This window comes from Geospiza fortis, unplaced genomic scaffold (assembly GCF_000277835.1).
Source record: "Geospiza fortis unplaced genomic scaffold, GeoFor_1.0 scaffold333, whole genome shotgun sequence".
Taxonomy (NCBI): Eukaryota; Metazoa; Chordata; class Aves; order Passeriformes; family Thraupidae; genus Geospiza; species Geospiza fortis.
This window is the reverse complement of record NW_005054347.1, coordinates 3,500,406-3,517,716: the sequence shown is the minus strand read 5'-3', so window position 1 is coordinate 3,517,716 and position 17,311 is coordinate 3,500,406. Positions and strand designations below refer to the sequence as shown.

Here is a 17,311-nt window from a genome sequence, read left to right as displayed (position 1 = left end):
AGTCAAGCAGTAATGAACATTCCGACCTTTGTCTCCAAGCCCTGGATTCCTGACACTGTGATAAGCACTGCATGTATTTTCCTTGACAACAGCTCATCCATTAAATTACTTCAATTACTTCAATATTTAGAAAATTTAAGATGCAGATTTGCCAGAAGTACCTCTGCAGGCTTAACCACCTGAAACAAAAACATCACACTGCACCTCCTGAGGCAGCTTTATGTGAGAGATTCAGTGCATGCACCGTAACTTTGTGTAAACAATTCACAGCAGAATTCTCTGTGTTAAAGGTATGCAAATGCTTGTTGCTAATTCGAGCAAAGACAAATACAGAAACCATGTTAGCCCTGAAGTTTCATGTTTTATTTAAACTCCAAGGTAGAGAATTTTAATTCGAAGTTTCACATAATAATTTGTTTTCATGGACAAATTATGAACCCTGCCATAGGAGTTCATCATATAACTACTTTAAGTGTCACTATACTGTATGACCACATTAAAATAATGAGGTTTGAACATTCCAATCTTCAATTAGAGCTTTGTGGCTTCGAGCACTTAAAGAATAAATGCTGCCATTAACCTAGACCTTACCCCTCAAATATGCACCAAATATATTAACAATGTTACTGAATCATGAGGTCATTGTGAAAATATAAATCTCAGTGGATTCCATCACAAAGCAAAATCTTGAGGATTTTAATAGGATATTATTTAAAGTATAAAATTAAAATCTCTCATTAAGTTATCTCAACAGCTCATTTAATTTATCAGGCTCAAAAATATTTTAAAGGTTATTTTAGGTTAATTACATTTCACATCCTTTTATGACAGATCTGAAACCCTGCACATCTTTCAATCCTCTTCTATAAACATTGCCCTTTGCCAAATAGCTGAGAGTTCACACTGACACATTTTTGCATACTCACACTATAGTCTCAACATGACAGTGTTTTATATTCATGATGAACACAGAATCTTGTTTATTTAATGGAAACTTGGTCACTGCAATAAACAATAAAAGCAGAAGCCCCTCAGTCAGTAAGGCACCCTCTCAGCAAATTTTACATTATTTGTACTTAGTTGGTCACGACTGATTTCAGTGAAAATAATTCTGATCAATCCAAAATGCCACAATATAGGAATTCTTCTCATCTATTCCCATAATAAACAACAATCGGGGCGGGGGGCGAAGGTGCCTGGCCACTATTTTGTCCTAGTTTCTGTTCACAAAGGGAAGAACTAGAGATATTGACTCTAAATCAAACTTGGTAATATATTGGTTTTTCTAACTTCATGTTCTCACAGCACAAGGACTCTGCAGCTCCCACCAGGGAGGAGTCTAAAACTCACAATTAATGTGGAAATGCTTGGGTTAGCAATAATAACCCAGCAAGGGTAGGTAAGAGATCATGGCATGCCTCAGCTCTTAAACAACTGACTTGAAAATCTAAATATGAACACAGTCAAAAATAAGGAAATTATCCTGGCACACTATATACAGTGACTGCAGCAATAAATTATTCCACAGCACCATCCATTTGAGCCGCAAACATCTGCTTAACATTAATAAACTGAGGTTTACAGAAAGTCTGCGAGACGTGCTTTACTTTCAGCTCTTCAGGTGACCAAGGGACTGAACCTCTCTGTACGTGAGCTTATCAAAGTTCAGATATCAGCATGTTGCATAAGTCCCAGGCTTGTGTTTCACTTACAAGGCTAACTCTTATCTCTGCCAAGAGATTTCACCTCTCCCACCCTGGTAATCTCGAGGCAATAAGGATTTTAGATTAACTCCTAGGAAAGATTCTGGGCTGCAGCTCTTCAGAGGTGATGCACACAAACCTCTGTATTCCCACTGTCCTGAAAGTGGTAAAATAAACAATCACTGTGTCTCTGGGGCTGGAAAAGGATTGTTGGAAAGACACATTGCATGGCTTGGATAAACCAAAGTGACACAGTGCAGGAAAACAGACCAAACAAAAAGTGGCAGCCAAACATGGAGGATTATGCTACTAATTACAGAGCATGTCCAAAGCTTTTGCTCAGTCAAAATGCTACAGGGGATTCTTATAAATGTCCTAAGGCTCAAAACAGTTTGCATTTCTGAAAGAAAGCAGCTTGAAACTTAAGCAAACAAAGTATTTCATGTTTTAAGACCCATCCTCCTATTATCACATTCTAGGAAACTATTTCAAGAAGTATTACCAGACACAGAAGGCAGCCATATTAAAATACTAAATGCAGACATCTCACAGTGCCTTTCTATGGAAATATCTGCCAAAAATAAACCAGCAAATTTTCAGCTACTTTAAATTAAAACCCAGAACTTTTATTGTGTACATCAGTATGTGTTTATAGAGAGGTCATTGAGAACCACAGAACAACACTCAAGGAACAAAGCCTCACTATTCAACAGAGTGTGTTCAAGACAGTCTGAATAACTGTATTTTAAGTTCCCCATAGCTCTCCAAGCAAAATAGCTAATTTTCCATGCACACTACAGCAGTTTCTCACTTTACACCTACAATAGTGCTGCTGTCAGGAAGAGAAGTGACTGCATGTGCCAAAAATCAATTCAACATATTCACAGACAAAAAAAATAACATGCAGCATCTGAAGATAATGAGAACTGCAATCATTCAAACTGACAGTCTAGTGCCTAACAATTATCACAAGGCAAGTTTTATGAATTCATATTTCCTACAATGACAAGCCTCAGGTTACACAGAAGGGTGTTCACATTTTCTTTCAAACATGAAAACCTCCTTTAAGCCAATGAGTCCACTCCAAAATGGAATTCACTTAACTGAAGTGAGCAAAAATATGCTGACTGTGTTTTAAGTAATATGCTGAAGTTTCTTCAGAGCAAGATGCTGACTGTGCTTTAGTAATATGCACTATATAGTAAATATAACTTTAGTACAGAATTTATCACAAAAAAAATTCTGTTCTTTACATTAATAATTCAGAATTATGTTTCCTAGTGAAAAACCAATCGGGACTACCACTTTTGGATGCCAGTGTGAAGCAAGTGTCCTGAATCTATCATGAAAACACAGAGTCACAGCACATCCATTTTTGGTCTCCTACCAGAGACACCTTAAAAGCTGCGACAAAGGTGAGTCCCTGCAAGCACTCTAAACACTGCCAGATGTCTAGAACTTGCTCCATACTTCTTTCTCAGGCCCTGTCCAAGTTCCAAAATTGATAATGTCCCCAAAGATTCGCCAACAGACCCTGCAGCATATGTCCATGCAAATATCTAATTAGTATGCATAAACTTAGGCTTCACACGTGGTCTTAATTTGGAAATCCACTTACTTCCTAACTCAGGTTATTACAAGTGCCAATTTAAAATGCAATTTCTATGTCTTCATACAGTAATAAAATCCCTTCATTCATGCAGCCATTGTTCCTGCTGTCTTTTCCTTTTCTATCAACATAAAAATATGAAATCCTACTTGTACAGTCACGTATTGAATGTTCTCTACTCCCTAATAATAAACTAAAAAATGAAATAATTTATGACCTTTATCATGACTTTCAGGATTATTCTTAAACAAAATTATTTTCATCTGTATTGAGTAACATTTAAATAGTCAACATGTTACCACTTAAAATGCAAACTAAAAGTAACTTTATCTGTGACAAAACATTTTGGGAAAAGAGCAGCTGTGTGTTTTATAAGACACAAATGTAAATGAAGTTTTCCCATCAGATTAAACGCCTGCTTCTGTAGTAAGTATCCACAGGAGGTAGCACTATGCACAACTGACATTAATGATTTGTCCCTGAACTAGTACTGTATTTTTCAATTAAAAGAGATTCTATCTAATTCTTTGGTGAGGAGGTGGAACTCTAAGCTCTATGCGCTCACCTCACTGCCAGCACGCATAAAGAGCAGAGAGGTGGATGGAGAGTGTGGTGGGAGAGCAGATGCTGTACCTGGTGTCTGCCCCCCCCATTCCTTCCAGGACCTCACCCTTTGAGTTTAACAGCCACTGCCCAGGTGCCTGCATAGCGCACAGATCCTAAATAATAAACAGGATATAATAAATAAATAAATAATAAATGCATTGAAGCGCTGGGGGCCAAGCAGGAGCCGTGGAGATGGAATTTCCCTTTATAACTAGGAGGGGGTTTGAAGCTGGAACTTCTAGCTCCACCGCACTTCACCAGGCCTCTTGAACTATTAATTCCCGTACAGAACTGACAAACAACACAGAACTGAGGTCTCCTTTAGCTGCGGGAACCATCCCCGGGCCCGGCCCACAGCCAGGCCGACATTCCCGGCGGAACCGCGGCTCGGGAGACGCCCGGGGCTGCAGCGCCACCGCCAGGCCAGAGGCCGCAGCGCAACTCACACAGCTGCCACCCAAAAATTCACAATTTTATTTCTAGAATCGGCTACAAACAATATTTTTTACTTTTTTAATTTTTTTTTTCCTTCGAAAATGTCCCAACCGTCATCTCTCTGTTACCAGAAAAAGGGTGCTGCAAACCACAGCACGGCATTACAAAGCAAATTCATACTCCAGCTACAAGAAAAAGGCCAGTTATTAACAAGGGGTTGCTGTGGGACACGATCGCAGCAAGAACAGAGCCCTGCTGTAAAATCACTGATGACTGCGGGGGTTCTAACGCCGTTTGACAGAAACTCACTTGGATTGCGTTGTTCACGGTTCCTGTCCCCAGCCCCTGGCACACCAGCAGATGGCAACCCAGCTCCACAGACCCCTGCACAGGCTTGAGCAAAGCACGGCCTTTGGATTCCACAGGCGTTCAAAGGGAATCACCCACCTTGTAATAATCCCACTCACTAACTCAAACCTGTCGCCACTTAGCCATTCTTCCTCATAGCCAGGAACAATACAAATTTTAATTTTCTTTTTAACATACAGCATCCTGCACAGGGGAAATATGCTATCAGGGGAACTTTATTTATTAGGTATAATCGATTCTATAGCTAATATATAGAATATGAAATTTTTTAAAGAAAAAGAGCAAAAATTTAGATAATAAAAACCTAACATCATCTCCTACATCTAAAAAGCATACCCCAACTTGGAGACCAAAGGTACCATGCCACAGTGTGAGGTCTGTGTGTTCCCAGCTCCCAGCACATGCCAAGCCAAGGCCCCAGCACCACAGGATGACCCATTCTCCCCATTCCACTCAGCATTGCCTAATCCACACAGCTTTGGGGAACTGAATGTTCACAATAAATCAGGCTGAATGTTGTTCCACAGAGGAACTTCTTCAGTTGAGAGTTGTTTAAAATCTTTGCATTTGAGCTCTTCTACCCTCCAGATCATTATTCAAAATCTAAGAGGCTAGGGTCTTTAACTATTTCTTCTAAAACAAAATGAGGGAAAGATTAACTGTCTGTCACTGTTTACAATCATAATGAATATGCAATTATTTCACTCTGTTTCAACTTTCACTCTGTTTAAAAGTAAATGTAAAACCCTAAGGCATTTGAAATTATCCTATGAAGATAAGACTGACCCTACAAGGAAATCTTGCAAGTCTGGAATCAGAGGATTAACAGAGCACCAATTGCTTAGTCAGCAGCCTTCATCTCTGAAGATGAAGAAATGGCTCTGACCACATCCCATAATATACCCCAGAATATAAGGAAGAAAGTTTACGCTAAATAGAACTGCAACCACCCAGATGAAACCATCAACCTCATTTTTAAAAATTATGTCCAGTTTTTCAGTTCAAGGAGTGCCCCAAGTTTCAGTTCAGTACTGGAAGCACCTCAGAAAATTAGAGTTTGTAAGTATTAAAAAAAAAATAATTTCAAAGTCTCTTTCACAAACATATCTAAGTTTCCACTGACAAGCTTCTTCAAGCGTTTTCCTATCACCACACTTGGCAGAAGGAACATGTATGGTTTCTTATTCCTGGAACATCTCAGACTTTTCCAGACATTAGATGGTGAGCAATGCTTAAGAGATGTAGTCCTAATTAATGTGTTGCACATTATCAGATGTTTCTTTCACAAAACCCTGGAGAGGGTGCTTGAGATGCTCTCTGTGAGGGGCCAGGACATGGGGCACACACAGAGAATCTCTCTTCACAAATAAAGAAGCATATTCAGCATTAGTGTAGTGCTCTAGTTAAGCATCCTGTCCTTAATGAAAATGAGGGGAAAGTCACCCCTTGCCCACCAATAAATGCTCAGCTATAGAATATTAGCACCTTATGGCATTGCTCCTGGCAATGAGTTTCATTCACATTGTGTTTTGTCAAAATTAACAGTTGCAAGAAAGACACTCCCAATCTACCTCTACAACAATCACAACCATCTCTTCACAAGGTCGTTTTCCTTTCTAAAATTAGAAACCCTGATGTTCTCTATGCCTTATTTCATAAGAGAATGCACCCACATAACTGATCTTTTCATCACCAGTGACAGGATTCAAGGAAACAGGATGAAGCTGAGTCAGGAGAGGTTTAGGTCAGATATCAGGAAGGACTTTCTCACCCAGAGATGGTTGAGCACTGGAACAGGCTCCACAGGGAAACAGTTGCAGCAACCAAGGCTGTCTGAATTCCAGAAGTGTTTGGACAACACTCCCAGGCACATGGGGTGACTCTTGGGGTGTCCTGCACAGGGCCAGGAGTTGGACTCAATGATCCTTGTGGGTCCCTTCCAACTCAGCATATTCTAGGATTCTAGAATTCTATTACATCCCTTAAAAAAACGCAGTCCAAGGTCTAACTCTTTTTATGACAGGGTAAGATCTCAGATAAACCCCCAAAACTAAGTCATAAGAAATTTTCCATAAAATTTCACCCTTCTGTTCCTTAAATGTGCACTCCATACATATTCCCTGCACCCATATTTTTTGTGTGTGTTTGGGTCTTGACAGCAGGAAATACCACTGAGCTGCCCACAATGATGCTTTATGTGTTTTCCTCTGATTACTTCCTTGGCTATCTTAGGGATTTAAAGTCTTAAATAGGATACTCCCCAGCAGAATGCAATCTCATAGGATCAGAGCCATTCGTTTTAAGGTAGATGATGAGCTGAAGGTCATCCTCTAAAATCCTCACATATATTTAGAAGGCACACAGATCAGATCAACACCTTCCATTCCACAATGACAGCACTCAGCATTCACTCTGCCCTGGCTTCTTTCTCAAGTCAAGGACCTAGTGGCAACTGCTGGGCAGGCACATTAATCCAGATTATCACACATGTACAAGCTGAAAGATCCTGCCCAACAATAAATTGGGTTTATATAGTTTAGCAAGTTAGAATTTTATGTATTCCCAGTTCTGGAGTCATTGCTGATAAGTAGCCTAGTTACCAGGCTTGTTTCAGAAGCTGAAATCCAATTTCTGTAGATTTGCTATTGTTAACTTATCTTTTCGCTTTGCAAATATTTCTAAAGAGGAAAAGAATGCAATTTAAGCACAGTAAACAACCTATCGGATTAGTAGCGGTTAGAAAGCAAAAAAAAAACCCACATTACTGAATGCCACAAAGCAATTTAGCAAAGGAAAACCTACTGACACCTGCAGAGCCAGAAAGAGGGAGCAGAAACAATGCACACAGCTTTCCTGGTTTCCTAAATCACATTCCACTTCTCTCTAGCTATCCAACTACTGTATTATAACAAATAATAGAAGAATTAAATGCTCTAGCAGTCAAGGCTAGCATATTAAAATGACACTCTGCATTACTGAACTTACTCATCTCTTAATAGAGCTATTCTTCAAAGGAGATTAATTATACTGGCAAGGGACCTTTTGCTATTCTAATTTGTGAAACATATTTCAATACCACAAGCATATTAAAACAGCTGCAAACATGTAAGTGGCTCCAAAATCTCAGGACTCACTGCATTTAATTAGGTGTTCATCTTGTGATGTTCTTTAGTCACTGCTTTTGAAACCCACTTCACATAAAAATTTGTAATGTCTAGGCTTAATTAAGTGCAACTGTAATGAAACACACAGCCCATCATAGAATATACAGAGATAGGAAAGTGACCATATTGTTCAACACCTAAACACCATCACAGAGGAACAAAAACTGGATTTAGAGATTAATTTCTCTGCCTTACTTAGGAAACAGAGAATTTAAAATTATTTTAAAATAACTCGTTGGCATTGTGTTTCAGATCAGAATATTTGATAGACAGCACAAACACTGCCATGACAAACTGAAAACACAGGGTATAATATGAGTAACATGCAGAATTGTAACATGCAAACATCTGCAGCTTGCTGAGCTGCACACAGCTGTTAAGCAACAGCCTAGTACTCCAAATTAAATATCTGAGAATTAGTGCTTTGTTTTAAAGCACAGTTATTTTCATTAACCTAAGCTATGAAGCTTCAAGGCATTTATCTGCCTCTAGAGAACAGGCCTGTGTTTTAACATATTACTTTTTCTAATCCCCCTCAGATAAATACTTCTAGCCAAGATCCTGTGAGCATTCTCTCTTTCTTTTACCACTGAATTTAGAGCCACTGGTGAGAGCATAAATTTAAGGCAAGCACCGAACAGGCACCAAATTAAGACACAACACAATTAAACCAAATCAGAAGAATTTAAATATAGTAACAAGTCTGAAAATGTCAAGACTACAATTACTTCATTGTGAAATCAAAATTAGTTGTAACACAAAAGTGTGACTTTTTGAACCTTAAAGATTTAAGTTTCCTTTCATAACCCAGTGGTGCCAAACTGTCTAGGAACCCCCAAAAATTCTCAGGGCTTCATCCAGAATTTAAAAAATAATTAACTTAAGGAGTCATTGCTTCTAAGCAGTCTTACAACATAACATAAATTTACCCAGTTACTTGCAGCACTCTAAGTAGCACACACCAAAATTCCTCATTTGAGAAAAATTGTTATACAAATAACTCTGTAGATGTTCAGCAAAAAAATTTCAGCTTTGGCTTTAATCTGCTACTTACCAACAATTTCTGTTGCATATATGCCTGCTCACAAATAACTGTCTTTTCCTACCCTTGGATTTTTCTTGTCCTCACACGTGACTGATTTTTGAATTTTATAGATAATAATGAAAAATTTACAAACAAAAAATGTGTTCCTTTTCATGTGCAGTTCAGACTTGACTGTAGCCACTTGAGTGTGTGTCCCCATACAGAAAATGTTAATTTAGCAGATGCAAAATTCCTCAAAAATATTTTCCCAAAGGTTTTTTTCCAAAACCTTTTGACAGAAACCATGAAGAAGAGCATATGTCAATTTCAACTCTTCAATTACTTGGACACAAGAGTTATCCCTTTCAGATTCATCCCCCTAGCTATTTCCTAGAAAAAGAGGCAAAGGCAGATATTCAGACAGCTGCTTCCCAATTAAACTTGTTTGAAACAGTTGGGTTCCCATGCTCACATCTCCTAGACTTCCAATGATATATCTTTTAGGCATCAGGCAACTGAAGTAGTGTTGAGAAGGAATGTCCCCAAAAATAAATGATTCTTCAACACACATTTTTTCCTGCTGTCTGTCTAAATCAGGATGAACATATTCTCTTCCTGGCTCACCTTGTAGCCTAAAAAGTCCCACAGGAACAAAGTGCTGCTTTCACTGAGCAGGAACAGGGGAAACAAGGTAAAAACTAAGGCACAGGATCCCATCACTTTTTATAGTACAAAAGCATCACGAGTATTCATTCCCAGAGCCACTCACCAAACCAGCAGTAAGGGAAGGAGCAGATTGTCCCAGAGACTGATTTCTCATGCGGACCAGGTTGGAGGTATCTCCAGGAGGCTGCCACAGCGTCTGCCCCACTCCACTGTGGACACTATTTGATAAGGGAAGTAGCTGTTTTCCTTTAAAAATAAAATCAAAATACCATCAGCTTGTTTCTAAACAAGTCTGCAAGTTCAAAGTACAAAGCTGAGAACAAATACTGTGTAGGAAGAAAAAGCAATTAATAAAAAAAGCAATTTCAAGATTTTGGTAGGTTAAAACTTGTAAGAGTACCCTATCACTAAACTGATAGCTAACAATTTCCAAAAAAAAAATCTACTTTACATTATGAGATAATGGGGAAATTCATAAACCTTGTAAAAACAGACTGCTATCACTTTCTAAGTTTCCATATTCCACTCACTTTAAAAAGGAAATAATATTTGCCCAAAAACAAGGCAAAATCTCTTTAGTATAATTTTAAAAATTCTTTTGAAAATGGATTCCTAATTGTAAAATATTGTCTCTTCTAAGTAGCTTGGTCATCTAGACATCTCCACTTTCTCCTACCACTGGAACTCTGAGCACTGCATTTCACACAGCTGTAACATAACATAGTGTATGCTTAAATATTGTCTTGCTTTGAACAATGGATGGATATTTTTTGCTCAATACTGATTTTCTAGTCAATGCAACACTCGTTTTTGAAAAATGTCAAGCAGTAAATTTCCGCAATGAGAAAGAACCAAAGTCAAAGTAGGTCATATTTTGACTCCACAGAGCTTGACAGCTTCCTTTTATGTACAATGTCATCCACAAAGAAAAAAGAGAAGATATTTCTGTGGTTAAAAACACATAAGTGAAGAAGTCTGTGAATCTGGGTTCAGTTATTAGCTCCCAGATGACATACTCTGTAAGTTTGGTCAGCCAAGCCCTGTACTGCAATTTCCCCATTGCAAAATGGAAGTGGATGATACCTCTGTTCCTTAAAATTAGGACTGTGGGACTAAATAACACACCCTCTTCCAACCATAGTAAAGAGTCTTGCATTCAATGGATTACTACATGCTCAGGAATCACAGGGGACTGAGACATTGATTGCAGTAAGTAGCAGGAAGGCTACACCTTTAATCACAAATATGCTGCAGAAAAAGACTCGTTCTCTCAGAGGCAGAAAGGTGTTTACAAATTCAGCTGCACCTTAGAACTAAATATGAATTATTACATTCATTCCATAACAATGGCTGCAATATTTGGAAGGCTGCCACATAATGTGACCAACCATGATGCTGGGGAAAGGTGTGGAGTGGAAGTGGTGTGTTTTTTTTCTAACTTGTTAAGATTGATTTTCTGTGATAGTTACAGGCAATGGGCCAAGTATACACCAACAGAATGAGTCAAAGTGTATGAGAGATGAGCAGGCCCAACTTTGTCCAGCAAACAGAGACACAACATATTAGCACCCTCTTCCTGGTCCCACTCAAGCTGCTTACAGCTGTCGACATGATTTTCATGGCTTGATCATTTTCAAGATAATGTATAAATACAACAACTCATCGGCAGAGACTTAAAACTACAGAAATGTACGTTGCTGTGTTTATCTCTATACAGCACTAACAAAGATATCCTGTAATAGCAAGTCAAATAATATCATTATCTAGAGGTCTAAAATACCCATGCTTGAGGATAAGAATAAGTCTCTGTAAGATACAGTTATCAATATCTCCTTTTAGTTCCACAAAATCTGAATCCAGGAGGGCAGAATTCCATCAAGAGTCAAATCTCAGCCAATCAGTCATCTGCATCCTTCAAACTTATTTGATTCTGTGGCAAAAATTAGCAGGAATCACTTTAAGGATGGAACTTGAAGCTAAAGCCTTTCCCTGTCATGCCTCAAGTTCTACACACATTCCAAACACCTACACTGAAAATATACATCTAAACCTGTACATTTTCTCTACCTAGTTGGGTTAGACTGATCTTTTTCAGGCTCTTTACTCCTTGCTGAATCAGGTATAGTAGACTGAAAAATAATCAGGATGAATCAACAGGTTCTGGAGAATATAGAATTTCTTGTTCTGAAATTACAATCTCCAAACAGAAAAATTGTTTCTAAAAGAGAACAGACCTTCCAGATTTCCTGCTTCCTCCTATTTACTTTGCTTTCTTCTACTCAAAAGGGAAAAAAAAGCTACAGAACTAACTTAGGCCATTGAAGTCAGTCAACAGCTGTGTGGTTCATAAAGTTCTGTTCTCCTCTAGTGATTAACCTACCTGGGAGAACAAACTTACACATTACAAAACATTATGAATGTTTCCATTTTTCAAATACTATCCACTTACTACAAACAAAACACTAAGCCAAGGCCAAGCCAAAATAAAATATACATCATTTACTGCTTATTTGTTTCTATTACGCCTAACACCTCAAACATGAAAATATTTATCTTCCTCTGATAAAAGACAAGGGACCAGGACTGGATGTATTTTCACAATCACATAAATCAAAAAGGTGGTTTCACCTTCTTCCTCTTTCTCTCACACTGAGAATTTTCAACTCTTCCAGTTCTTGCACTAACATGCAAATAGGCAAGCAGCCTAATTAGGGAGGAAATGAGCTGCAACCCTACAGAATAACAGTGGCATTCGGGCATATCAGCTCTTTCATTCTAGACTGATCATGCAGCTCTCTGTGCTCTATTCCAGCACCACAGACTCCGATATCAGTTTTAAACAGTTGTGAAACCACCTCCTAGCCCAGTAACAAAGTCTTTTAAAAGAAAGAAAACTACTGAACATGGTCCATTTTTGGGTAATTACTTGCCTATGCTCGCTCCAATGATTCTACAGCTGACAAACTAAATTCAATTACAAGGCTGAATATCATGTTCACAAGAAAAAACAAATTTTACATGAACTGAAAAAAACATAGTTAGTAAGCAAGATTTTTCACTTTGAATGACAATTTCCTACAGTGCTTCTGAAGCCAAAAAGAAATTAAATAGTAATTTAAACATGATATAAAAAGTCCGTTTCCCAGTAAGAAACAAAAGGGCAAAGTGGGCAAGTTTACATTCAGTGCTGATGTTAAAAGGGGTGAGAATACACAAATGTGTCACCTGAAGTTCCACAACTCCATTCTTTAACTTTGCATATTAAATCTTGGTTTTTAACTTTTCAGTCTGGGCAATATACAAAATTTCACTCTAAATCTAGGGTTTTTCACTTTTCTCTACTGATATTTCTTTCTGCATCTTTCTCTTACATAAAATTTTGTATGCCCTGCCAACAAGAGGTCACCTTACCAATGACTTACCAGTATCTTTTATTATGACTGTTATGCCAACAGTGCTGAATCTTCTTTAATACTAACCAAGTGTCATACTCTACAGAATGGCATACCTGACAAAGAACTTGCCAAGCTACCTCTTCGTAGCTTGCAGTCATCTTGACTTAGCTGACGGTGGAGCTTGGTTTTGCCAGCAGATGAAAAGATGTCAGGATTGCTGAGCTTCCTGCAACGCAGTGGAGTGGACTCTGTTATCATCTCCTGGAGGAAGAAAAACATGCAAAACTTCGTTAATGCCAGCCAAGGATCCCCTGTCTGAAACATGCAATCTCCAAAGCATAAAGGAGACTGTTCAAAAAAATACAAAGGAACACACCCCACTAAGAAAAACCAAAAAAAAACCAAAAAAAAACCCCAAAACAACAATATTTAACATCCTCCTCTTTGGTGCCCCATAGCTGCACAGAAAGCACATCACAAGGTCCCTGTCAACTCTGGTCCTTGAACACCGCTGCTGCAAGAAATACCATTAATAATAGTCAGAAAAACACAATTATGCTACAGCAGCGCTTCTCTCTTACAGTATTTAGGACAAAATGGCACTGAAAAAACAAGCTCAGCTTTGATTAAAGCTATTTCCTGCTAAAGCAAAAGTACTTTCTACAATCTTCTTCAATCTTTCTTCCATCCAGCCTATGAGTAACATACCTATAAAGACGGTGTTGCAATGCCTATTGCAACCCAAAACTGCTATTATAAGTTATAGCTCTACGAAGACCATATGCATAACCAAATAATAACTAGGATAAGGATCAGCCTTTGTGTCATGTCTTTGTTATTACTACAAACAAAATTAGACATGTATTTGTCAGAAACACTCCCACACATGTGAATTCCTTTCACAGCATACAGCAAGATTTCAGTCAAAATAGCGTAGGCAGAGCAGTGTCAAGCACAAGCATTTGTGAGTGCTTTCCTCATGCTTTTCATTGTTCTGGAGGTGTCAAACTCTCATTCCTCACCTAAAGAAGAACAACAAGCTTTGCTATCAGATACGGATTTGAAGAAGTGACACTTTCCATTATAGCCCATATGGATGAACTGTTCAAGTTCTCCCTTCTCTGAGTGTGAAACACTCCACTTGTTTTCATGGACCCCTCCATTTTATTTCAAATGCCTCTCATTAGCTATACAGCACTTCAAGCCATGCTTATTCTCATAAAAATCTCATCTGAGGCAGAAAAAAAACTTTCCCTGCATGATACATGACCACGTGATTTAACATAGTTTTAAATTATGTTTAAATCAAAAACTAGTTTACCAGTTATGGTTTTTAATTAAAATTTGCAGATTCAAGTCAAAGTCTATTTCTAAAGTCATTAATTCAAATCTATTCAGTCTAGAGTGTTATGCCTCAAACTGTCAAATCCAGACCAGGAGCACACACTTTAAAAACCTCAAGGGGAAGAGAGGGGAGCGGAAGGAGATGAATAAGGTGGCTTTATATGAAAAAAAAAATTATTTGGGATTTGAAATAGAATTCTCATTTAGGTTGTGAATGAGTGACTCAGAGCTTTCTTAGACACCATCTCCTTCTAATCATGAAATTTTTGGCACCTCATAATACTGAATAACTTCATTACTGCTTGAGGGACAGCAGTGCTTTGCTCCACAGCAGCCTCAGTGGTGCACCTTTTCCAGGCTGCTCTGGATACAATTCCTTCTCTGGTTCTGGTAAGACTTTCAGTCTCCATAGGGTCTAAACCAGATCACAGAGATAGCTGGGTACCACTGCAGGTCAGTTCACTCAATCCATGCAGCTGCAAAGAGTTGTGCTGGTGCAAGAAAAGGGGGGGCTCAAAAACAAGTAACTTGGGGGGATAGAGAAAACTGCTCAGCTGAAAAACTGTTTAAATCTTATGGTTCCTTGTGCACATCTTGGAGCAAAGAGCATCACATTTTCATTTGTCTCTGACCTTCCCCACAAAGATACTCAAGTCCTTCATTTGCAGCAGCCTGTACTGTTCTCCTTTTCTGTCATTTGGAGAGCTGAAAAGGCATCTACCTGTCTTTCTCTCTGTACTTGGGAGTAAGGTAAATAATATTAAATTGCAGCACCAGCAGTCCCTCAGCACAGGGGACTCTGAAAGCTGCAGTGGCCAAGGGCAGAGAGAGTCTGCTGTTTCTATTCAGGATGGCAGAACATGGTTATATTTCTGTGTGTATGACTGCAAGTAGACACACAGAAACATGCACACACTTTTAATAAGGCCTGTCCTATGCCTATAGTGTCTGAAATCTGGCACGTTTACCATCTGTGAAATTCTGAAATTACCACACCTCAAAAAAAAAAAAAAAAAAAAAAAAAAAAAAAAAAAAACCACCACAACAACAACAACAACAACAACAACAACAAACCAACCAAAAAACAAACATGGGCACTCCAGCTTACAAACAAATTACTTAGGAACTTCATCCAGCCTACCCTCTCACACTCCTTATGCTTCAACTCCAAATATTCCCAGCATCCTTCAGTATCCAGCTACTTCCCTGAAACTGGTCATGTGTTGAAAGGCCCTGTGCACATCAGCGGTAGTTAAAATTAAAATGTCAAAAACTAAATTAAAGTGAAGTGTTCTAACGGGGACTTCTTTCTTCAAAGTTTTGGGGGTGTTCGTTGCTGTTTTGGAAGTTTCATTTGGTTTGTTGTTTTGTTTTTTCCCCTGCAGGTGCATATTCACCTCCCCTTCAACACACACACAAACACAAACACACACACACACCTCTCACCAATCATTCTCAGTGAGCTGCAACTAAACAAGAACATTCTTTCACTTGGGACACTAGGTAAGGAAAGGCATTGAAGTCAGAAGCAAAAGTACTCTCAGTCATGTTACAAGCAATTTCTGTGTTTTATATGTCTCTTTCCCCACAATATACAGACAATGCTTACCAGGCAAGGAATGTGCCACTTCCCTACCCTTCCCCTTTTCCCTCAATGCACAGTCTCCTTTTATTGGCAAAAATAATTACAAATTCTTAATGTGTCTTCTTGAGTTACAGTACACAAATCTTGTAGCTGTGATAATATCTAAATCAAAAGCTCCCCAGCTGAAGGGCACACCTACTCCTAGCACAGTATCTGATCAGCTCCAGCACCCTGCCTACACACACCTTTGAGGTCAGCCCAGTGGCATAAGCTACTTCTCAAAAAGCCATTCCCTGTGACAGCTGTCCCCAGGTTCAGCTTTCCACCAAAACTACTAGAGAGATAAGAAAGGAATAGTAGAAAGGTAAATACAGCTGCCCACACTCACCAAAGAACCCAGGCTGTCTTCTAGAAATGAAGGATTTGGTACATATTACATATGGAAACCTCTTCATGAATCCTTTTCTTGTTAAGCACACTAAACACTTGGGCAATGTTCAGAAGACTACATAAGTGTTAAATGTCTGGAAGAAAGGGCCTCCAATCAAATTCTGCAGGTTTATATACTGTTTAAGTCACTTTTCAAATAGATATTTTTAAAGTTTTTTTTAAAAATGCACTGTTCTGAGACATCCTATTATGTTTTAAAAAACACTAAGTGCAACACAGCCAATTTAAAATTTCGTTTTCTAAGAGTGTCCATATTGTGTCAGAAAAACAATGAAGAGGGAAAGTTTTAGCTTGATAACAATAGAGCTGTCTTCCTTAAGACTGCAATTTACTTCACTCATCCATCAAAACCTTGCTTTGATATTGCAGATCACAAATGAACTGCATGAAAATAGCAGTAGATTACATTACTACTCTCAAACAAGGAAGGAAAAAACAAGAGGAAAAGATCTTTCGTTGTCCTTGCCCCAAAGCAATGCCTACAAAGAACACAAAAATCTTACACAACATTCCAAATTGATGAATAAAGAAACTCTTTGCAGTTGTAGAGCAAAATTTTGCTTACATGCGTTAAAACTAGTAAATGAATCTATCAGAGTAAGCGGTTGAAGAATAGATTGCATAGAACAAACTGCCATAATTTTAAGCACTCCACTTCCACTTTTCAAAAGAAAACAATTTTACAGCCCTAAAGATGAAAGCATTAGTAAGCACGTAACACTTTGCCCACACCGTGTGAAAAGGACTGTGAGCCTCTCTCCATTCATTTCTTTTCAAAGGTGATAAAGAACTTAATTTACTTTGGGCTTGTGGCTTTTACCACAAGCTAAAAATCAGGTTCAAACAGCCAGCTGATTCCTGCAAAGCTTAGGGCTGAAGATAAAAGCATCACATAATCTTGATTTGCTAGGCAAAGATTATTGCTATCACTCCCTACAAAGGTACACAAAAGTTTGCTCAC

The 17,311-nt window shown here is 38.5% G+C and overlaps 1 protein-coding gene across 1 annotated transcript in view; it reads right to left on the bottom strand.

The window, feature by feature from the left end:
- The window catches only part of MAST2 (microtubule associated serine/threonine kinase 2), a 165,380-nt gene extending 152,080 nt beyond the window's left edge, over positions 1 to 13,300 (bottom strand). Inside the window, 2 exon segments of the mRNA XM_031058677.1 lie at positions 9,680 to 9,822; positions 13,085 to 13,300. Coding sequence (XP_030914537.1) covers positions 9,680 to 9,822; positions 13,085 to 13,295 — 354 coding nt within the window. The 5' untranslated portion in view covers positions 13,296 to 13,300.
- Between the last annotated feature and the right edge of the window lie 4,011 nt (positions 13,301 to 17,311).